Source organism: Elephantulus edwardii, unplaced genomic scaffold, assembly GCF_000299155.1.
Source record: "Elephantulus edwardii isolate Elephantulus edwardi_28Jun2011 unplaced genomic scaffold, EleEdw1.0 scaffold00245, whole genome shotgun sequence".
In the NCBI taxonomy this organism is placed as follows: Eukaryota; Metazoa; Chordata; class Mammalia; order Macroscelidea; family Macroscelididae; genus Elephantulus; species Elephantulus edwardii.
The window spans coordinates 1,518,897-1,542,251 of NW_006399995.1; the positions used below are offsets into that span (position 1 = coordinate 1,518,897).

A 23,355-nucleotide genomic window follows, 5' to 3' on the forward strand; every position below is an offset into this window, starting at 1 on the left:
ACAGGAACAAACTACCACGTGTTTGTCTCAAAGAGTAACTGTTGGGTTTGTCTCAAAGAGTAACTGTTGGGTTCGTAATGAACTGCTGACTTTTTGGTTGGCAGCCAAGATGACTTGATAGTCTTTATTTCTATAGTCTAATTTATATCTGTAATTGGTATGATATGATGACAGTGTTACGAGCTGCCGACTCACAGGGACCCCATAGCATAGAGATGTCTATAGAATTTTCTAAGTATAATTTTTTAGAGAAGCCCGGGTAGCACAGTGGTTAAAGCACCCAGCTCCTGCCTATAAAGTCATCTATTTGAACTCCCTGTCCATTCCATGAGAAAAGAAAAATTCGCTTCCATAAAAATTTATATCCTTGGAAACCCTATAGAGCAGGTGTACTCTGCCTTATAATGTATGCATCTTTTTTAGTTGAAATAGACTCAATATCAGTGGGTTTCTGATAATCTTTATTAGGTCAGTTTGAACCACCAGCCTGTCAAATAGTAGCCTGCTTAACCAGTGTGCCATAAGAGCCCCTTTATGAGGTGATTAAGGTTGCGTGTCAGCTTAGCTAGGCTTTGGTTCTCAGTGGTTTGGCACTTAGGTGATGATGTAATTATCCTTCATATCTGAGGATGATCACATCCTCAAGGTGATCACTTTCATGACGTGATCAATCAGTAAGTTCTAAGGGGAGTGCCCTTGGGAGCATAGCCTGTATCCAATATGTATGGAAATTCTGGCAAAAATTCACTGACTTGATTGTTGTGCATCCTGCAGCTGACCCAGTTACATTGTGTGGTGATCTGAACTCTTGTGTATATAGGGTATTTTGGGTACCAGTACTTCCAGATTCAGCCTTGACCTCTACCCACTAATTCCAATGTTATAGACCCAGTGAAGCCATTGAAATATTTTTGATATTTGATTGTTTGATGAAGGAGATTTATTAAAGTATAAATCGCTACTAAATTGTTCTCAAAACCTTCAGTGAAACATGCCAGAACAGATATTGGGAGAGTTGGAGAAATCTAGGTTTGAGAGAGAAGACGGTAGAAATACTTTGATACCCAAACATCTTTGCTCAAAGAGAAGAAACTCAGATGAAAGTGTTTAAGAATCACATGAAAATTAACATCATGTTGAATTTGGACATTAACTGAAATGAAAGGAAATGGTTAGTTCTTAAGCTGAATAAAAATTGTCTGTTTCCAGTTTCCTACAGTATCCAAAAGTATAGCATGCCTGTAAAAACTTAAATGTAAATTATAAAGCAATTACATTAATTTATGTAGGGAAAAAATAACCTACCAGCTCATACCGAATAACATGTAAAACCTAAAATAGCACCAACATAAAGTGTTCACAGATATAGTTCAAAGTCCTGGTAGCTTGGTGTTGATTTATTCATTCCCAGGGAAAGAGCTTGCTGCAGTACAAACACTGAACACTAGTTTTTCTTTTCACCTTTTTCCCCATAAAGATAAAACTACTCTTTGGATTTCTTTCAGGTATCAAAAACATGTAAGCACACAGGTCTTTTGTAAAAATGAACTGGATCAAGTGAACTTTTGTAAAGCAAAGATACTATGTTGAGACTGTCATTAAGGGTTTTATTACTAATATGAAGAATAGGAGATCTGTTAGCTTAGTGGGTAAGAAGATGGCATTGCCAACCCAAAGGCAGGAGATTCTAATCCACCAACTGCTCCACAGGAAAAAAAGATGAGCAGTTTCCTGTTGTGTGATTTACAGCCTCTGAAAACCCACTGGAAGATCAGCCATGGGTCAGTTCCAACTCTATAGCAATGAGTTCTTTTCGAAAGTATATTTAAGAGCTGCCTGCCAATTATTATTGTTGTTGTTATTATTATTTTGGCCTGTGATATAGAGATTATTTTGTCCAACCCATCTTTTTCAGTTTACAGAAAAAACTCAAGTATTGAGTGCTAAAATAATTTATCATAAAACAAGTTAGAGACAGAGTGGTATGTTCTGCCTAAATGAAACAGATTCCCTGTTTCTAATAGGGAGCTCTGGTGGCCTAGTGGTAAGAAGCTGTGCCACAATCCCAAAGGCATACAGTTCACATTTACCGTCTGCTCCGCAGAAGGGTGGACAGTCCCTTCCCATGTGGTTTATTGCCTCTGAAAACCTGCTGGAGGGTCAGCTATGGGTCAGTTCTCACTTAATGTCACAAAACAACAACAGCAATTCTAATACCCCAGTCAAGTTCTTTACAATACCTCTGGTTGCAAGATAGGGAACCTTGATCTTCATTTCAGTGAACTTTGTAGAATATACTTTGTTCTGCTGGGAACTACACAGTATTATATGGGTTTTTGTTAAAGGTTTTGATAGACATTTATATCTTTTGAGGATAAAAAGGCCTCAAATATTACCAATGAGTTTAAGATCATAAATGATTTTTCCCTTTTTCAGTCTCAAACAGTCTGCATTATGTAGTTACAGTGCTTTCAAAATAAGAGCCATTTTTTAAAAGTTTGAGTATATGTTCCCTAGAGCTGGAATAGGAAACTTCTGCCTTATTTAAACCAGAATCCACTAATTTAAGAGGTGAAGATACCTGCCTGCCTTTTCAATCTACCTTCTTGCCATATTTCTTTCACTTTAGTACCTATCATGTGCCAGGCACATAAAAAGGATCAAACATTAAACTAGAAAAACCTGTCTTACCTTCACTTTGCAGTTCAGGAAAGGAGTCCCAGTGACACAGTGGTTAAACAATTGCCTCCAAATGGAAAGATCAGAGGCTCAAACCCACCAGCTTCTCTGTGGGAGAAAAGAGCGAGTGATCCGCTTCAGTAAATATTACAGCTCAGAAACATTAGAGGGCAGTTCTGCTCAGCTTTATAGGAGCACTGTGTGTTGGACTAGAGTCAGTGTCATCCACCAACACAGTAGCAGTTACAAGTAACTAAGCAAGTAATACAAAACAGTATGGTGGGTAAGTGCTGTCATTTACACACAGAGGGAGAAAAGTGGAGGAGGGGAAGAGTGAAGGGAATATGTAGGCAGTAGGCATAGAAGGGTTTTACTAATGACCTAAACGAAGCTCAGTGGTTTGAGAATAGCTTCCTAATGGATATGATGTCTAAACTAAACATGAAGTAAGTTGAAGTTTTAATTGGGCAGTAGGAAAGGTAAATTGCCCTTCGAAAGACTGTGTCCTTTGAGGTGGAACAAGACTGCCATCGTGTAGAGGCTTTAGCAATATTCCAGTTAAACCCTTCTTTCCGTGAAATGATTTCTTGTAGCTGTGCCTCACAAGCTAAGAGATTTGGCTCAGAGCACGTAATATAAGATTAATTTTTGTATATCTAGTAGCATTCATCACGTTTGGTTTATGGCCATCTTCATGTGAATTGCTAATGATGTGGAAATTTGCAAAGTATTGAATACGATAAAAAAGAAGCAGCTGGATGTTCCAAATATTCATTACCCAGTCAAATTAGCCTTTTAATATTTATAATCTTAACCTTCAGACATGAAAAGGGAGAGAAAAGGATTATGGTTAGACTCTTACTATGTTATATCAGTCTTTGCTCTATATCCTGTAAGTCCCTGACTTAACAGGTGACTTGAAAGGATTCCTGGATGGTGGGGGTTGGTTATTCTAGGTGGCATAAGACCAGTAACATCGGTAATCTTTATTGAGGCTACTGGCATCATTTAAGGGTGATGGGTTCTGCATAAATTGGTATCTTTTCTTGTACAGAGAAAACTGGTCCACCTCACCTATAACTGTTGTTGTTGTGTACTGTCAAGTCAGAACCAACTCAGCTGACCTACCACTGGGTTTTCAGAGACCGTAAATCACACAGGAGGCGCTTCCCCATCGGAGCTGGTGAATTTGAACCATGTGCTTTCGGATTGGCAGCACAGTTCCTTACCACTAAGTCATCAGCGCTTCCTATAAGTATTAGCTCATTCTTTTTACTCGGAACTCTGAACCAAACAACTGATCAAGGGGGTTTTAGGTTTTTGGTTGGTTTTTTTTTGGGGGGGGGAGGCTCTATATGTTTGTTTATTTTTATTGTTTTGGTTTTACAAGTATACTCCATATTTATTTTCTGGGTTTGCTAAATTTTTGGCCAAGAAAGATTTTGCCAGTTTCTAAAAGGTCTGGAACAGGTGAATTTTTAATCTCTGCAGTTTGGCCCTGTGTTGAAATCCACTTAGAGCATTTTGTCTAAAAACAATTCCGCCAGGGTTTTATAGCAGTCTTCCTGATCTCTAGAAGGCATTTTATTCGGAAAAGAAATGGATACAGACGACAAGAGTTTCTGGGAAAGTAAAATTTAGTAGGCATTTTTCTTTTCCTCTTAAATGGGGTGGGGACGAGCATGTTACATATCTTGTATAAATTTTACTGGGATTATTAATGTTGACTATAGGGAATGATACTTCTAAGAGTTTTGGTGTTTTTTATAATTACTCAGAGCCTACGTGATTGTAAAAGGAAAATTACAACTGACTGTAATTTCGGTTTGAACCTGTAATTGGTGAATCTAATTGTGGGGGGCCAGATATGTAAAGAAGTTGGGTTCACTTCATGGTATATTGACTTTATTTATTGTGTCATTATTTCTTTTTACTTCCTTTGAACAAGAAAAATTTAGTATACTTGTGCTCACCACCTCCTACTATGCTTTTTCAGCTTTTAAGACATAAAAATTTCCACGCATTCTCACATTCCACAGAGCTCTTACCAGAATTGAAGGTGAATTGTTGGTGACTTAGAGGCATTAATGGCATTCAGTTTCTTCAAATTGTGTTTCTCTTTCCTTTCTCCCTTTTAGCCTCTGCCCCGAAAAATCAAAAATGCTCTGTTACATATAGTATGAAAGGAGAAGCTTCTACAGCAGATTATGAGGTTGTAGTGAGAGGTTGGTTTTCATTGTAGAGGATAAGTTGTATTATTTGGGCAGGGCCTAGAGTTGGCTTGGGGAAGACAGTCTGAGGGAGTTCGAGGCCGATAACTACCCAGTTGGCCTTGTTTTCAGCCAGAGCTTGTGCGTTCTGCTACTGTGTTATTTAGTGATCCATTGTGTAAGTGATAAATAACTGTTACTTGATAAGGTGTTTCGAGTTAGTAATTTTTCAGAGGTGTGATGGGCTCTAAGAAAATGAATGAGTGCTCAGCATGCCATGAACCCAAGATGAACTGTCCTTGCTAATAGAGTTCCTTGGCAGCAGCCCTAACTTTGGGGCATTGGCAACTTCAGCTTTCACTAAAAAGGCTGTGGAGAATGAGTCTTCGGATCCTCCTTTTTAAATTTTAGTTTGCTTCGTGGAGAGCACGCGTGATCATGCCTGTGAACTCTTCGCTATCCCATTACTTAGTCACACCATAATTATCCACCTTCCCTGATGTTAAAATTTTAGGCTTTAAAGAGGTTGGTCCTGTTTGTTTTGTTTTTTAAGTGCAAGTGGGTGTTTTTGTTTTATTTTGTTTATAAGTAATTCTTTAATGAGCAACATTGTTGAGGGTTGGCCTTTCTTTTTTAAGTCATTTGAAAGAGGAGTTGAAGAGCAGGACTAAAGTATAAAAACTTAGTTTTGCCAGGTAGCTGGAATAGGCTTGGGCAGGTGATGAGATGAAATATTGAAAACTAATCAGTGAAAGTCATTGGAAAGAGAAGCTGATTTTCTGCTGGGGAGCATAGACTGTTCTTCATGAAGATTAGGAGCAAGACGTATACATTGTGTGTTTTGAAACTGAGAGAAGGAATTTTATTTGTGGTGTGGAGCAGAGATTCTTAACTGAGACTTAGGTTAAACTTGGGAAAATCATGCGGTTGTGTGAAAATGGTGGGTGGAGCTGCCCACAGCATAGATACTTGCATTTGTTCATATGGAGAAAGAGATCAATGGGGCAGACATTGAAAAAAAGAAAGAAAATAGGTTGCATGTCAATACTTGGTGGCAGTCCTGAGTGAGGAGTGCCCATTTTAAAGGAGGAAACACAGGCCTGAGGCAGTGCTGGGATGTGCCATCTCTTCCTGTTCTCTTTCTTTCCCAGCCTCCCCAGCATTTTCTGATTGAGTTCTGACCTAAGAGGACATCTTTTTTTTTCCTGTTTTGTTTTTGTTTTTGTTTTTTTGCAGTTAACGTTTAATAATAATGAACATCGAGCCCGTCAGTCATGTCTTTGGTTCGATGGTTTTACAAATCTGTTTTTAGTACTGAGCAGCTAGAGAAGAGACTTTAAAAGTGTAATACTCTTTCACTACCATTTCTCTGTTACAAAAAAGCCAGGCAGATTTTGTGGATTATACTGCAGTAATTAATCTTCGTTAGGACTGTTGTGAATTAAAATTTATGCTAAAAGGGCAAGGTGTCAAGCATAGTACATTTGAATACAAAGTGCCGGTACTTAAGGATAGGCATGAAGATTTTTTTTCTTTTTCATAAAGATGTTTAAATAAAAAAATAAAAAAGATTGCAAGCTTTAAATTCTGTAGGAAGAGATCTAAGGAATACAAGGAGAGTTTTCTATAGCTGGAAGCGCAGGCTGGAGTCGGGTGCTAGATTCCTGCTCTCACCAAAGCTTTCCACAGCAGCTTTCTGCACACAAGAGTTTCTGTGTAGATGTATGCTGACTGAGCTCCGCCTCCAGCCACCCGACCTCTGCTTGCAGCTAGAGCAATTCAGTTTCACCTGATTCTTTTCACTTACATTCCCCAAACAAGGAGGACCAGAAGTAAGGAGTTGAGAAGCCACCCAGACACCGCAGTAAAGGGAGGGTGCTGTCTCCAAGCATTGCTGTTCTGGCCTTTGTTGCTGAGGAGTGACACCGAGCCTCTTTTATTTTATGCTGTAACACATGCAGACCTGCGCACTTGATAGTGCTCAAATGAAAGCAGCCACAGCACGAGTGAGGGGCTGCAACCCAGACATCAGGACACCTTCTGGTTGAATCTCTTTTCAATTGTCAGGCATACAGAATCCCTATTTTATAACTTAATTATCGAAACTGCTTGCCACAGCATCCTTGAAAGTTTAGTGCTCACTCCACTGTCTTGTTTCAGTAAAGGGCTGCAGACGGCAGGAAAGAAGTTGACAGGTTTTCCCAGCAGATCCTTTCCCTTCTGTGATGCCGTGGCCACAATCATAGCAGACAGCGCTCAGAACGCAACAGGACTTCCTGTAGTGGTTCCTCGCAGCCCAAGGAACATATGTCCAAGTTCAGAGAACATTCTGATCCGTTTATATTGGATTTCATTTACACATCATTTATTTAAAGTATGCTGTTTAACAGTGTGCCTTCTTCCTACTCATGCCAGAGGTACAGTAATTCCGATTTTCCCCCGTCTTTGTGTAATATATCATGCTTCTCCACCTGCTGCCATCGAGTCAATTCAGACTCATAGTGACTCTCCAGAACATAGTAGAATGGCCTGTAGGGGGCTCCCAGAGCTGTAACATTTTATGGAAACAGACGATTACACCCTTCTTCCCATGGAGTGGCTGCTAGAATGTAATAGTGGACCTTTTCGTTAGCTCCCTACCACTTTAACCACTGAGCCACTGTGACTCTCTTTATTCTCCCCACTCACTCCTAAATATTTGTCAACTGGTTAACGCTTCCCAAGAGAAAGAGGACATAAAAAATCAAGTGACTAACTGTTAACAGTGGGCTTAGCACAGTCAGTCAGTCAGTCAGTCAGTCAGTCAGTCAGCCTTGCTGAGAGACTTTTCCTCCCCTTCACCGACCTTCCACCCTTGCAAGCATGATGCCCCCTTCCAAAGACTGGCACCCCTTGACAACAAACCCAGAATACATGACACAGAATGTCACAGGTTTTGCTTCTGAGAAGCACCCTGGTCTGGCTGCACTATTAGCACAGATTTGTGTGATCTTTTGACAGTCCATTCAATATTCGATTCTCTTTGCTAAATTCACAAAAAGACATTAGTTCTTCAGTCTTCCTTATTCATTGTCCAACTTTCATAAAGCTAGGAAGCAGTTGAAAATACTCTTACTTGCATTAGGCATACCTTGATATTATGTGTCATTGAGTCAACTACTACCCAAGACGATCCTGTGCATAGTAGCTCTGAACCCTGCTCTATCCTGAGCCAATCTCACTATCTCTGACAAAGCTACACTCATTACCCCCTTTACTGTGTCAAACCATCTCATCCAAGGTCTTCCTCTTCTGTGCGGTCCCTCTACCCTAAGCATGATACCCTTTCCCAGGAGCTAGTCCTTCCTGGCAGCATACCCAAAGAATGTGAAATAGAGCCTCAGAATCCTGGCATCCAAGGAGCAGCTTGGTTTCACCCTCTCCTTGACAGATCTGTTCATTCTCTTGGCAGTTCATGGTATGCGCATACTCTTCTCCAGCACCACAGCTCAAAGACATCAGTAGTAGTTCTGTCATCCTTAATCATTGTCTATCTCTCTGATGCATAGCCAGTAATTGTGAAGACCATAGCCTATATCACGCACACCATAGTCTCTAGACTGACAGCATTGCCCTTCAGCACTCTGGAGAGGTTCCTGAGTGCAGATTTTCCTAACGCAAGTCATCTTTTAATTTCCTGACTCCTGGTACCAAGAGTGTTGATTGTGAATCTGAGCAAGCTGAAATTATTAACAAACTCAGTCTCTTCTCCATTTATCATGCCAATTGGCCCAGCAGTGTGACTCTTCCATTTTCTTGTTACTGAGCTTCAATCCATATTTAGACTGCAATCCTTGACCTTCTGCAGCAAGCGCTTCAGGCCCTCATCAGTTTTAGCAAATGAAGTTGTATCATCTGCAGAATGGACGTTGTTAATGAGTCTTTGTCCAATCCAGTTGCTACATGTTTCCTCAGTTTTTAAACTATCATCCTGGCTTTTAGCCCTTTAAAAAGGTTTTTGAGTAAATATTTGCCTGATGGCAATAATACTCACTTGATTTCTTGATTGCTTCTTTAATGAGTATTGATTGTAGATCCCTGTGAAATGAAATCCTTGCTAACTTCAATCTTTCCTCCGTCCTCCATCTGTCATGATGCTGCCTGTTGATCCAATTGTGAAAGGCTTTGTTTTCTTGATGCTGAAATGTAATCCATACTGAAGGCTGTACATACTGAGCTGTAATCCATACTGTAAGTGCTATTAAGTCTTCTTCACTTTCTGCAAACAGTATCCTATCATGTTAGTGAATATTAATCTGTGTGCTGTATTACCATAAATTTTTCAATAAAGGCAGACACTGAGGTTTTATTAAGGCAGGTTCCTTGACCTTATGGGAAAATTATGGGTTGTGGAGCAAGTTAGACAGAACCAAGTCTTAAATTCACCTTTTCCTATAAGATCTCAGCCTTGGACAAGGTACTTAATCTCTCAGATCCTAACTTTTCTTCATGAGTCATATGAAGATAATTCTTATAAGATTATTGTCTCAACATCTAATGAGTATCATTCATAAAGCAATAAATGAAGTATCATAAAGTTGTTAATTAATGATAATTATTTTAATTATTGAACAGAACTGTACGAGAATAAAATTAATGTTTTACTGAATATTTACTTTCTTCTTCATCAAAATCAATTAAGCCCCCAGATAGATAAACCATTACCAATTCCTACATTCCAATCTTCAATTGATATTTATATGATATTAAAAATCAATAAATATCTTACAGAGTAGGTTGAATTAATGATTGGTACAGTAAAGATATTTCCATACCGTACACCCTATTCAACATATGGATATAGCATGCCTATTAGAGAATTGGAGTTTAGAAAATGCCCTTTCCTCTCTACCTCTATCTTGTGCACTCCCATTATTCAGACATTCCGCAGTCTGAATCTTTGCTTTGTCTCTGATCTAGAACAGTAGAGAAGAAATCCTGGATCCCAGCCTCAAAGAATCTACAGACTAGTGAGAAAAACAGTCCTTAAATATGGAAACAAAAGTAGAAGTGAGATGGTCTTTGGGACCATGAAAGATAAAACTGTAGGATGATGAGAGTGGAATTAGGAGAGCTCACTTTAGATGAAGTAGTTAAGAAAAGCCCCTGAAGAATTATTGAAAGCTTTGTCTTTAATAAAAAGGAGTCATTTAGTGCTTAAAACAATAAGTATTTAATAGTATAACCATGACTGTACAATTTTGTGCGTTACTGGCACAGTGGATTCCTCTGGCTCTTTCCATCCCATCATGCCATGTATCTTTCCTGAGTACATGTTTGATATCTCAGTGAAAAGTGAGAAGTATTTAAAAATCTGCTATTTTAATATAAAATGGCAACTCTTCAGAAGCGAATATGCCAGCTTAAAGTTTATGAGGAGAGGAATACGTCACATGAGGACTGGAAAGGTAGTTTTAAAAAAGCACCCAAAGAAGAATTGATGCCTTTGATTGTGCTAGCAGAATATATTGGATATGTCATAGACTGCCAAAAGAGCAGGAAATGTAACCAGAATGAATGCTCTTTTGAAGTGGGCTGGTGAAGCATGTCTCACATACTTGGGGCATGTTATCAGGAGGAGTCTGTCATGGAGAAGGACATTGTGCTTGGTAAAGTAAAGAGTTAGTGAAAAAGAAGATCCTCAATGAGATGAATTGACACAGTGACTGAAATAATTGGCTGAGTTGAAAAGGACTTAATAGCACCTAATGACACAACATTAAAGAAGCACATAACTTAGGTATAAGAAAATGCTAAAAAAAAATAAATAAAAAAGAAAAAAAAGAAAATGCTAATGTATTTTTATGCTGAATAATTGAATTCGATTATAATGAGTCAGATGATTTATCAACTCTTTGAACTGTAAGAATTTTTAGGGTGGTATGAGATGATTTTTAACTTGTGAAATACAGTAGACCCTATTTTAAAACAGAACAGCCCACTGCTGTCCAGGTGATGCACACTCATGGCTGACACTTCACACTTTCACGGGTGTGAATCTTAACCAGAACAGCCCATTTCATTACTTCTTTCTCTGCAGAACTTTAAAACAGTTGACCTTTAGTTAATCGCTGATACTTAACTCATTGTCTAACCTTACAGCAGCATGCCTTTTTAAAAACCAGATTCTGATCAGAACAAGTTAAATCCTGTTTTTCTGAACAATGAAATTCCATTTTCACATGTCCCTTCCTTATGAGTAGGGTTGACCATCAGAAACTATCTTCACAACCTTTTAAAATTAAGACTTCTCCTCCAAAGTAAGGCTAATAATACCTTCCTCATAAGGCACTTGGATTAAGTGAGCAGAAAGTGTTAACTGCACTTCTTGATCATCTTCACCTTCTCTTTTTTACTCAAGACAAAATTTAATACTGGTCCTTGTTGACAGTCTTCACCTACCAGACAGACACCCAGGTTCTCTGTGCCCCATACAGCCTCTGTGGGGGACTCTTCTGCACCAGCGGCCTGACCTTCTCGATACTGTATCCTGAGTGGCCCCATGAGTCATTCCCCTTTCTGAGTCAATATCCTTATATCTCAGTTGTCCACATTTGAGTTATGATGGTTAGGTTCTACGTTTCATTTCATCTTAAATTAGAAGGCTTTCACCTTACCCGATTGATGTTGTTAAGTGATACCAAGTTGAGTACAACTCATAGTGACCCTGTGAACAATAGATCTGAACTCCATCCTATCCTGCGCCATCCTTGTGCCATCCTTATCCCTGGTACGCTCAAGCCCTTTGCTGCATTCCTGTAGCAAATCCATTTCACTGAGGAGCATCTTCTCTTTCAATGACCTTCTAACTTTCCAAACATGATGTCCCTTTCCAAGGAATTGCCTCCCCACCCCCAGCAACATCCCCAACATATATGAGATGAAGTTTCACCACCCTTGCCTCTAAGGAGCCCTCTGGTTGCACATTCTCCAAGACATTCTTGTTTGTTCTTTTGGCAGTCCACGGGATATTCTGTACTCTTCTCTTACGCCATAACTCAGAAGACATTGATTCTTCTTCTGTCATCATTATTCATTGTCCAGCGTGCAGATGATTGGAAAGACCATAGCGTGAATCAGGCACACCTTAGTCTTTAAGCTGACATTGCTTTTCAGAGCTTTTGACAGCAGACTTTCCCTGTGCCGTATGTTTCCTGATACCCTGACTGCTAGAACCAAGGATGTTGCTTGTGGATCCAAGTAAGATGAACTCACTGAAAACTTTAGTCCTTTCTCCATCTATTTATGATGTTGCCTGTTAGCCTTGTGGTAAGGATTTTTGTCTTCTTTTTTGTTGAGATGTAATCCATATTGAAGGCTGTAGTCTTGATCTTCTGCAGCAAGTGCGTCAAGTCCTCCTCACTTTCTGCAAACAAGGAGGTTGCTTCATCCACCCATTGCAAATTGTTGATCCTGATGTCACATTCTTCTCCATAGAGTTTAACTTCTTGGATGGTTTGCTCAGCAGACAAAGTGAATAGTTACAGGGAAAGAATACAAGCCTTGGCAAACACCTTTCTTGATTTTAAACCATGTGGTGTTCCTTTGCTATTTGGATAGCATCCTCTTGGTCTAGGTACAGATTTTGCATAAACGTGATTAAGTGTTCTGGTATTTCCATTCTTCTCAATAATAGAAAAGCAGTATAACCCAGTTAACCCGTTACTAAGATACTCTTCACCATGGGGAGTTGTTGTTGTTGTTGTTAGGTGCCATCGAGTCATTGAGTCGTTGAGTGTTTGCTAGGCCTCTGGGCCTAGAGCAAAGATCCACATGGGAAGACAGCAATGGGGAGCTCTGGAAGCAGAAACTAATATTTATAATAGATCTGCTGTGTATATTTAACCTAGATACTGACACTATTTTACAAATTTGGAAATTGACTTTGCATGAGTTTAAGCCATTTCCCCAAGTTTTTTTGTAATTGCTGGTGAGTAACTCCGGTTTGACTGACTCCAAAGTCATGATTTTAAAATATATATAAATATACTTATTTATATGTATATATTAATAGTAATGATTGCATCATTAAGTGACTGATTTTAAAAAGCAGTGGTTTCAACATTAAACAAATGGAGAGAGGAAATACTCTTCGTTTTGTGAAATGTGTGCATTCCAGAGACATCCTAAGTGAAATTTAAAAAAAAAAATAACAAACCCACAAAAATCTCATGGTTATAGCATCTTACAAATATACTAAACTCAGCTTGAAAGAGAGGATTACACTAACAGCCAAAAAAAGTATGTACTTGATTCTATAAAATACCTTGGCAGTACAGCTTTAGGAAACTTAAAGATCTTTTTTTTAGATCATCCATTATAGTTTTTCCTAGTGTCTTTAGGATTCAGAACCCACGTCTCAGCTTTATCTTCAAGGTTATTATCATTTAGCTGTGTTAATTTTCCTGCTCTTCCAACCTATTAATCACCTTTTCAAAGAAAATAGTCAGGTTAGCATGCTATTTTAGCTGCTGTGTTTAGTGGAGTCATGAGAGCTCTTAGAACAGAGGTCAACAAACATTTCTGTAAAGAGCTAGATAGTCAATATTTTATTTAGATCTGCGAGGCTATTCAGCTCTGCTAATGTCCTGGTAAAGGAGCCATTTGATTGTCAAATTGGAGCCAACTTACAACAGACCTTCCTTTGGGTTTTTGGGTGGATCCCCCAGTTCGGTCCCCCTGCTTTGGGTTTTTTAAGGCTGTAAATCACACAGGAGGAATTTGTTCTTCTTTCTCCCTCAGAACCCATAGGAGATTCACACCACCAAGAGGCACAGCCTTTGGTTAACCCTGCAGTTTCCTATGGAAATGCCACAGAGCTCCCTAAAGCAACCATAAACAGTGCATAAATGAATGGAGGTAGCCATGCTAGTTAAATAGGCATTGTGATCCACCGAATGGATTTAAGCACCAAACCCTGTTTTAGGAATAACCACTTCTTGTTTTAGAATGTGTTCCAACTGTCATCTTGTCAAAAGCCTTATGTTGTTGTTGCTGGTGCCGTGAAGCCCACTGACTCTTAGCGACCTTAATAACAACAGGTCTGAACTGTGGCCTCTCTGTGTCATCCCTGGGTTCTCTGTCATGCTCAAGCCCATCAGGGTTGTCCCTGTGTCAGTTCTTCTCATTGAGGGTGCCTTCCTATCACTGATTCTCTGCCTTTCCTAGTATGATGTCTCCAAGGATTTGTTCCTCTTGAAAAGATGTCCAGAATAAGTGAGGCAGAGTTTATCTATCCTTGCCGCTAAGGAGCACTCTGGTTGCACTTCTTCAAGGCAGGTTTGTTTGTTCTTTTGACAGTCCATGGTGCAGTCAGTACTATTTGCCAACACCACAGTTCAAAGACATTGATTCTTCATTGGTCTTCTTTGTTCATTGTCCAACTTTCAGATCATAGGAAGCAACTGAAAATATTAGCATACCTTTGCCTTAAAATTGACAGCCTTCCTCTTTAGAACTTTGGAAAGGTTTTTGACAGCAAATTTCCCCAGTGTACATCTTTTGGTTTTGCTGCTCCCTGTGGTGCTGATTGTGGATCCACATAAAGTGAAATCGTTGACAACTTCCATCTTTTCTCCGTCTATCGTGATGTTGCCTCTTGGTCTAGTTGTTGTTGTTATGTGCCTTCAAGTCTCCTGAGACTCATAATGACCCTATATACCTATGAAGCCTGCCCTGTCCTTGAGCCAGTCTCACTGGCTCCAACACACCTACCTCCATTGCCCTAGTTACTGTATCAGTCCATCTCATCTGGGGTCTTCCTTTCCTGAGCTGTCCCTCCACCCTTCCAAGCATGATATCCTTCTCCAAGGATCATTCTTTCCTGGCCACATCCCCAAAGTATGTGAGACAGAGCTTCAGAATCCTAGCCTCCAAGGAGAAACTAGGTTTCACCCTCTCCAAGACAGACCTGTTTGTTTTCTTGGTGATCCATGATGTAGGTTCAAAACTCCTCTCCAGCACCACAACTCAAAGGCATCTGTGCTTCTTTTGTCATCCTTAGTCATTGTCCAGCTCTCTGAAGCATACCAATTAATTGTGAAGACCATGGCCTGGATCAGGCACACCTTAGTCTCTAGACTGACATTGTTGCTTCTCATTACTCTGGAAATGTTTACCTAATGCAGTTTCCTGACTGCTGCTGCCAGGATTGTTAATCGTGGCCCAGTGCTGAGGAATTGTGTTGTGTTGATGTTGATGTTGAGGTTGAGATGTAATCTAAGGTTGTAGTCTTTGATCTTCTGCACTAAGTGCCTCAAGTCTATTTGATTTTTTACAAGCAAGGTTGTGTCATCTGCATAACATAGGTTATTGAGGAGTCGGAGTCATCTTCTACTTCTGATGTCACATTCTTACAGAGTCTGGCTTCTCAAATTACTTCCTCAGCATGCAGGTTAAATAAGTATGGAAAAAGATAGAGTTGTCCTAGGTAACATTTTGGTAGCATTTGCTTATTTTACTCAGAGTGTTTCATCTACTGACAGTAAACTACCCTGAATCTAAATTCTAGGGCAGTAATAGAGTGCCCAGCACTCCCCCTGTGATAACATGCATTACAAAACTTAATGTTTGTGTCTTGAGACCGTAGTCACTTACTTAACTGATCTGTGTCCTTTTTGAGGGTTACTTTGTTGACATCCTCTAAAAGGATAATTTATATTGTTAAAAATTACTATTTTTGGTTGAATTGCAATGTATAAAGTTAAGCTCTTTCTATAATTAATGTTGAAAACACTGCCTCATTTTTCATTCTGAATCTACGATTACCGAGTGTTTCTTTTTCAATCTTGCCCCTATTATTTCCCATCCATAGGAGAGTTTTATTTTGATTTTTTAGATTCCTTTTTGAGTTGCTGATAATGCTGTTTTAATTTTTTTTTAAAACCCAGAACAAATTTAAAAGGCTGATTTCTTCTTTTCCTTTCTTAAAATTACAGCAATGACAATAAAAATGTGTACAAACTGAAACCAAAATTATTTTGGATTAAGAGGATGTGTTCAGAATAAACTAGTATAATAAGGATATATTCAGAAGTAAATCCTCACATGCTAGAATTTTGAGAGTAATTTCTCCTGCTGCAACTATTTCTAGGAATAGCACCATTACGCTTTTCTTTTTCCACCTTGACATAGAGTAGACCAATTGGAATTATAGTGGTGGGAAGGCTCTGCTGAGTAGGTTTAATGGTTCATTTAATTCAGAAAACATCTTTGAGCACTTGGATGGCAGGTAGTGTAGCTACAAACCAAGGTACCATATTTATCCTCAATGAATTTGTAATCTAATGGGGGAAGCAGATAGGTAAACAAACAGTCCGAATGCAACATTTCAGATGGTGTAGCAAAGGTTTGCACAGGAGCAGAAAAATACCTAGAGGGCACTAAACTCAGCTTGGCTTGGTTAAGGAAAGCTTCCCAAAGATCTGATGCCAAAGGGGGGGTCAAGTCAGAGAGGAAATAAAGGATGAAGCCAAACTAGTTGTCAAAGGCACTAAGCAAACTTAGATGCACTTAAGAGAAAAGAATGAAGAAATGTTCAATTAAGGCTGTCAAGGAAAAGATGGGTCAAGAATGACTTCATGCTTCTGTGAACAGTAAGTGACTTGTTCTTTGGACGAGAACTTGGTTGTGGACAAACTCACCCATCAAAAGAACAAATGCTTTTTGGGAGGGTGTGGGTGTGGGTATGGGTGTGCGTGTGCGCACATGCTGAGCTTTGCAGAATTACATAGAATAACTGACTTATCTCCAGCTCCTCAGGACTTAATTTTCTCCTCACTTTTTTTCCCTCTCATTGGTCATACATACTAACAAGAAAAGACATTTGAAAAATCTTCTAGATGTTTTTCTATGTTAATAACACATGTATCTTTTTAAAAACAAAGATGGACTCCCATTTTGTATTGGTTTATAACTTTTCAGTATCAGGAAGGAAAATTTTATGACGTTGTTTTTACATAATGCTTAGTTTATAGTTTCATAACTTATTTAATTAATTAATCCCTTGTGGTTGGAGTTTTAGATTTCTAACTTTTTGAAATTACAGATAGTTTTGTCTTGATTATCCTTGTAGCTAAATCATTATACACATCTCTAATTATTTCCTTAAGATAAATACCTAGAAGATAAATCACTGGGCATACATATTTTAAAGATTTTTTTAAAGTGCTGTCAAATTGCCTCCAGAAAAGTTGTACTGATTTATATTCCCACCCGGGAGTTTATATTCTAATTGGGAGTAAGATACATTGAGGTTGTTTTTTTTTAAAAAAAAAGAAAAAAAATCCCATAAAATCAGCATCAGAATGTAGCAATGCTAGGTACAAGGTGACTAACAATTATTTAGAGCTGTAGGGATTCAGAACAAAGAGCCTGCCTGCTTCCTCATACTGGGATACGAGGAAGTGAGATGAAGTGGGAAAGGCTGTTGAGAACCCGGAGGAAGGGAGGTGCCCATATTCAGAAGGATGCAGGTGGCAAAGTGTAAAAAGTGGGCATGTTCTTTTGGCAGGGAAACACATGAGGGCAGCCAGAAAGACAGACTGAGAGAATGACTGATACATCAGTGCCGGATGTTCTTCCTTTTATGTTTCTCACAAATGTAACCTAGACTAACTGTACTCTTCTCAGCAAGTAACTACAAGCGCCTTGAAAAACGTTGGAACCAGAAGACCAAATTTATTTTAAAACTCAGCTCAATATCTGGAAAAATTTTGAGGTTTGAGATTAGAGAGTATAGAAGATGATAGGTTATTGGAAGCTCAGTTTCTAATATTTTTAAAAGATTTTAAAATTGGCACATACTGCTTTTTGGGGGTTTTCTCCCCCTTGATTCACAACTCAAGTCATTGTCATCAAATCAGAACTGACTCAGAGTTGATTCTCCAGCGAGTGTTTGGAGGCTGCAGATCATACAGGAGTTTACTAATTTTTCTCCTTTGGAGCAGCTGGTGGATTTGAGCCTTAATTAGCAGTGGGTAAATTGTTTGGCTTATATATTTGAGTATTGTAACAAGCTTTGTATGCCTATTTTTACTAAAATTTCAGAACTGTTGAAGTAAAATTTCCCTGTTAGTGTCAGGTTTGATTACATATTACATGATGTGTAATGTGAGCTCTTTTTAAAAAACCGCATTAGCTTTCAGCATGATACACTAACAGACAAGACAAAAAAGTCCCCAACCCCCTGCTGTTAAGTGGACATGACTCCTAGTGGACATACAGGACAGACTAGAACCGCTCCATAGAGTTTCCAAGGCTGTAAATCTTTAAGAGGGAGCTCTGGTGGCCTCCTGGGTAAGGAGTTGCACTGCCAACCCAAAGACACGTGGTTCGAATCCACCAGCAGCTCCACAGGAAAAAGATGAGCATTCTCCTCCGGTGTAATTCTTTCACAGCTTTGGGACACCTGCTGGAGGGTCAGCTGCCAGTTCAAGCTCAAGGGCACATGCAACCACAAATCTTTAAGGAAGCAGAGTGCCACATCTTTCTTCCGTGGTACATCAGATGGGTTTGAACTGCTGACCTTTCTTTAGCTGCTGAGTACTTACCCCTTGAACCACCATGGCACCCCAGATATTACAAATTAGGTCTCTTTTCTTAGACTGTTGAGAGGTTTTTGGAAATCTGGTGACTTAGTTCATAATATGTTTTGTAGCTAAGCAAAAAGCCATGCATTGCCAGCTACTCCATGCGAAAGCAGAGAGTCTTCTCTTCTTCAGATCTATACTGCAGATTCTCAGAAACCCAGTGCCTATCACAAAGTGGGAATCTCTTCCTGGCAATGAGTTTGAGCGTGTTGAGATTATTGAAAGGTTTATAGTACTAGATTTGGTTGCTTGGATTGTTTCTACAGTAGTAATGAGGCATGTTTTACCCCTTTTTTAGAAAGTGCTTTATTAACCAATATGTTGTATTCTCTTAATGTGGATCCGTATTATGATCATTCATGACACTGAGTTCAGTGCTTATAGAAGGCTGATGTAAAGATAAAATGCAGAGTCAAGGCTCAGTTCTGGATGGGTTTGTGGCCCCTCTCGTCATGGTGTGAGCCACATTACCGCCAAACAACGTTGTTGTTTACCTTGCAAGTTGGAACTGACCATAGCTGACCCTCTGACGAGTTTTCAGAGGCAGTTAATCACACGGGAGGAGACTGCCCAGCTTTTTCCTGCAGAGCAGATAGCTGGTGGCCTTGAACTGTATACCTTCAGGATTGCAGCGCTCTTGTCATTAGGCCACCAGTGCTCCCTTGTTCTTGTTGTTAGGTAGGTGCCTTTGAGTCACCTGCATCTCATAGTGACCCTTTGTAAAATAGAACTTTGTCCCATCCTGAGCCAATCTCACTATCTCTAATGCACCTACTCCCATTACCCTAGTCACTGTGTCAGTCCATCTCATCCAGGGTCTTCCTCTCCTGTGTTGTCCTTCCACCCTTCCAAGCATGATGTCCTTCTCCACAGACTGGTCCCTCCTTGCAGCATGCCCAAAGTATGTGAGACAGATATTCAGAATCCTTTCCTCCAGAGAGCCAGTTGTTTTCACCCTCTCCAGGACAAACCTGTTTGTTCTCTTGTATGTTCAGTATTCTTCTCCAGTACCACAATCCAAAGGCATTGATTCTTCTTCTGTCATCCTTAGTCGTTGCCCAACTCTCTGATACATAGCAAGTAATTGTCAAGACCATGGCCTAGATAAGGGGCAACTTAATCTCTAGTCTAGACATCTTTGCATTTCAGCACTCTGGAGAGGTCCCTGATAGTAGACTTTCCTAATTCAATTCGTCTTTTGATTTCCTGGTTGATGGCTCAAGAGGGTTGTTTGTGGATCTGAGCAAGCTGAAATTGTTACCAATCTCAATCTCGCCATCTGTTATGATGCTGCCAATTGGTCCAGTTGTGAGAACTTTTTTTCTCTTGGTGTTGAGCTTCAGTCCATATTGAACACTACAGTCCTTGACATTCTGCAGCAGATGCTTCATGTTCTCCTCAGTTCTAGGTGTTACACTTTGCTTCTGGTCTATAGTGCATTTTTATTCTAAAAGCAGACCTGTTACTTGGAGAATTTTCTGCCATCCACTTGGTCAGCTGCACAATTGCTGTGGAGTACCTTGTAGAAACTTTGATTGCCCTTTGCAGAACTTTCAGAATATGGTTTAGGAAACTAACTAGAGTTCCCTAGTCTACCATCTTAGGCAGTTAATAATAAACCATCAAGGAGTCCTTAACTGTAAACTCCCAATGATTGTTAACTATGTGGCATCAGAACACTTCTGCTTGATTCATCAGTGTTTAAATAAACTAGAAGCTACTGGTGCCGTGCCAAAGAGAAGACTCAACTATGGTTCTGTTTTGCTCACTGCTTACTAACTGCTTTCTGGGCTCATTTCATTATCGCCTTTTAGAACATTCATCTTCTTATTAAGAATGAATTCATTATAAATCAATCAATTAATCATCCCTTATTTACTATGTAAAATAGGGTATATTGTCTTTCTATAATTTGAGCTGGTATAATAAGCTGCTAACAGTGAATATACATGGGCTACACAAATTCCCCATCTTCCTTTTATCGTTTGAACCACTTTATTTCCTGAAAGGAATTGAGTATTAACAAAGGTGCATTAATAGCACTCACTGATGAGGTCATTTCTGATGACCTGTTCTGAGACGCATCTGAAGTCAGCACTGGACCAAATAAATCACCGCACTGCTGCCCAGTAGAATTAGCACAGGGCTGGCAGGACTCATAAGCAGATTAAGGAGATATATATATTTTTTTTAAGTCCCTTTCAGACTGAAAACTATTTTAATCCTTTGCTGACTGAATTCCCATCACAGAGAACTCTTTCATGTTCATCTCTCCAGGCAGCCTTTTAAAATGTGGTTACTCGTGGGTTTAAAGAACCTCGTGGTGTCATTTATTTAGTCTGCCTTTCCTCCAGAGGGGAGAGAGAATGGCTGAGTCAGAGCACTGGGCACTTCTGGGAGGTGAGCACGGAATTATTGTACATAGAGTTTTACTTCTGATCATAAATGGATATGCTGATTAGGCACATTCACTTTGCTATGTAGGCTGTCTTCTTAAAGAGTGATTGGGTCCATTGTAACTTTAACAGTTCTCTTTTAGAATCCACTGCGTTTGGAATGTAATGAAATATCTCTGTGATTGTTTGATTTTATAATACCGATTATTACATAAAGTCAGTGTAGGCATCTATTATAGACAGAAAGGAAGAAAGGAAACTGACAGGTATTGAACATTACTGTGTGCTCTCATTTAATTGCATTTATTTCCCACCTTACCTGTGTGAGTGAAGGATATAATCCTCATTTTTATGAAAAAGAAAATTGAGAACAATAGATTGACTGACCCAAGTCTGACAATATGTCAGCTCTGGAACCAGTGTTCTTTCTTTCTACTACTAACTCATTCCGTTACACTCATCTGAATGTTGACTTCAGGGAATCAACTAGCATTATTCTCAACAAACTGGGCTTAGAGATGGATTTAGAGTCATTTGGGTCTGAGTTAGAATCCCATGTAACATGAGGCAAATCATTTAGCCTTTCTTAACATCATTGTAGAATGAAGGTTCTCTCTACACCAGTGTTTCCATGAAGATTAAAAAATGTGATCTCTGCGAAGGAAACAGAGGAGAACTGCCTCATCTCTCTCCTGTGGAGAAACTGGTGGATACAAACCACTGACCTGGGTAGCAGCCCTGCACTTAATTCATCCACTGTGCCACTAGCGTCTTGATCAAACCCTTTGTAAACCCGTCATAAATTTAGCTGCCTTTTGTCTTAATCATTTATCCAATAATCAGGTCATGTATGAATGTGGTATTTCAAAATGACTTTATTATGTTATTTTGCTTTTCTATTTGTAGTCTGTCAAATGATTTTTCTCTTCCTTCAGAAATCAGCTTTACTATTAAAGCTTATGCCTTAGAGTAGTGCAATTATTTTTAGGTTGTTCAAGTGTTCATCTGCTAACAAGTCCAGTGGTTCAAGTCCACCAGTGTGTTTTCTGAGAGAAAGATAGGACATCTGCTCTCATAGAGGTGTACCCTGGAAACCCCATGTGGCCATTCTGCTCCGTCCTTGAGGGTTGGTATGAGTGGAAATTAAAGCAACAGAGTTGGTTTGGTTTAATAGTATATGTGTGTATCCAATAAGAATTTTTAAATGGTAATATAAATGTAAGCTTTTAAGCAATTAATAATTTAATGTTTCAAGTTCTTTTTTACTTGTGATCTGCATATCCAAATTGAATGTAATAGAATCAGTACCCAGTACCATGTGATAAGTTAACCAGGTGTATGTTACCGAAAGGATAATTTAACTTTAAATTTAAACTTTGAGGCCACCCAGCATCTTTAAATTGGGGATAATCTATCCATATTTTTGTTTTTGTTGTTGTTGTTGTTATGTACCATCATTTCAAAACCAACTCATAGCTGACTTTGCATTGAGTTTTCAGAGGCTATAAATTGCATGGGAAGATATTGCCCATCTTTCTCCAGTGGAGCAGCTGGTGGATCGATTTTCCTGCCTCTTAGAAATTATTGTGAAAATCAAACGGCACAAAGTGTGCAGGGAACCCTGCATTGTGGATCACCACTGTGTCTTGTTGATTATTTTGACCTCTTTAATTTCATGATAATGAATTTCAATCTCTTAAAATCAATCATTGGGTTTCTTCCCAGCAGTGATACCAAGAAGCAGCAGGGAATGAAGAAAAGGAACAGCAGTGACATAGAAGATGACGCAGGATCACCAAGTCACAGTCGAAAGAAGGCCAAGTGGGAGAGCTTACAACCTTTGGATACAGGCCTGTCTTTAGCAGAGGATGAAGAGCTGGTGCTGCACCTTCTCAAAAGTCAAAGCTAGATACTTCCTGCCTTTGTCTTCTCCTTAAGCCACGAGTCAAGGTCGTGTGGGCAAGAAGTTCAGGACACTTTGGGTATCACAAGCCTCATACCCAAAAGACCTTTTCTTTCTTTTAATTTTTTTATTTTATTATTTTTTGTGCATGTACTGTCAAATCAGATCTGACTGGTACAGGAGGAAATTGTCCCTCCTCCGGCAGAGCACCTGGTGGATTTGAACCGTGTACCTCTGGGATTGCAGTACAGCAAAAGACCTTTTCTCTAGACAGAAGCGATGGTTTGTATAAGCTGCTCTCACAGGTTGTGCTTGCCTCATTCCACTGTGTACTGAGAATTAGGACATAATGTAAAATGTTCTGACCATGCTTCTAGTGTGTTCTCTGTTAGATGGTCCATGGTTTGGTCCACCTGATCACTGGAAATGCTTCCCTGGTTTTACTGTCAAGCTCTGGAGATCTTGTTCTATTGTTAACAATCCGTGTGTTTCTTATCGTTCAAATATTTCTATGTACTGTTAAGATTGATCACAATTTT

The 23,355-nt window shown here is 39.3% G+C and overlaps 1 protein-coding gene across 1 annotated transcript in view; it reads left to right on the forward strand.

The window, feature by feature from the left end:
- The window catches only part of DDX10 (DEAD (Asp-Glu-Ala-Asp) box polypeptide 10), a 224,382-nt gene extending 201,534 nt beyond the window's left edge, over positions 1-22,848 (forward strand). The window contains 1 exon segment of the mRNA XM_006899049.1: positions 22,642-22,848. Within this exon segment, the coding sequence (XP_006899111.1) occupies positions 22,642-22,822 (181 nt within the window). The 3' untranslated portion in view covers positions 22,823-22,848.
- Positions 22,849-23,355: the final 507 nt, after the last annotated feature.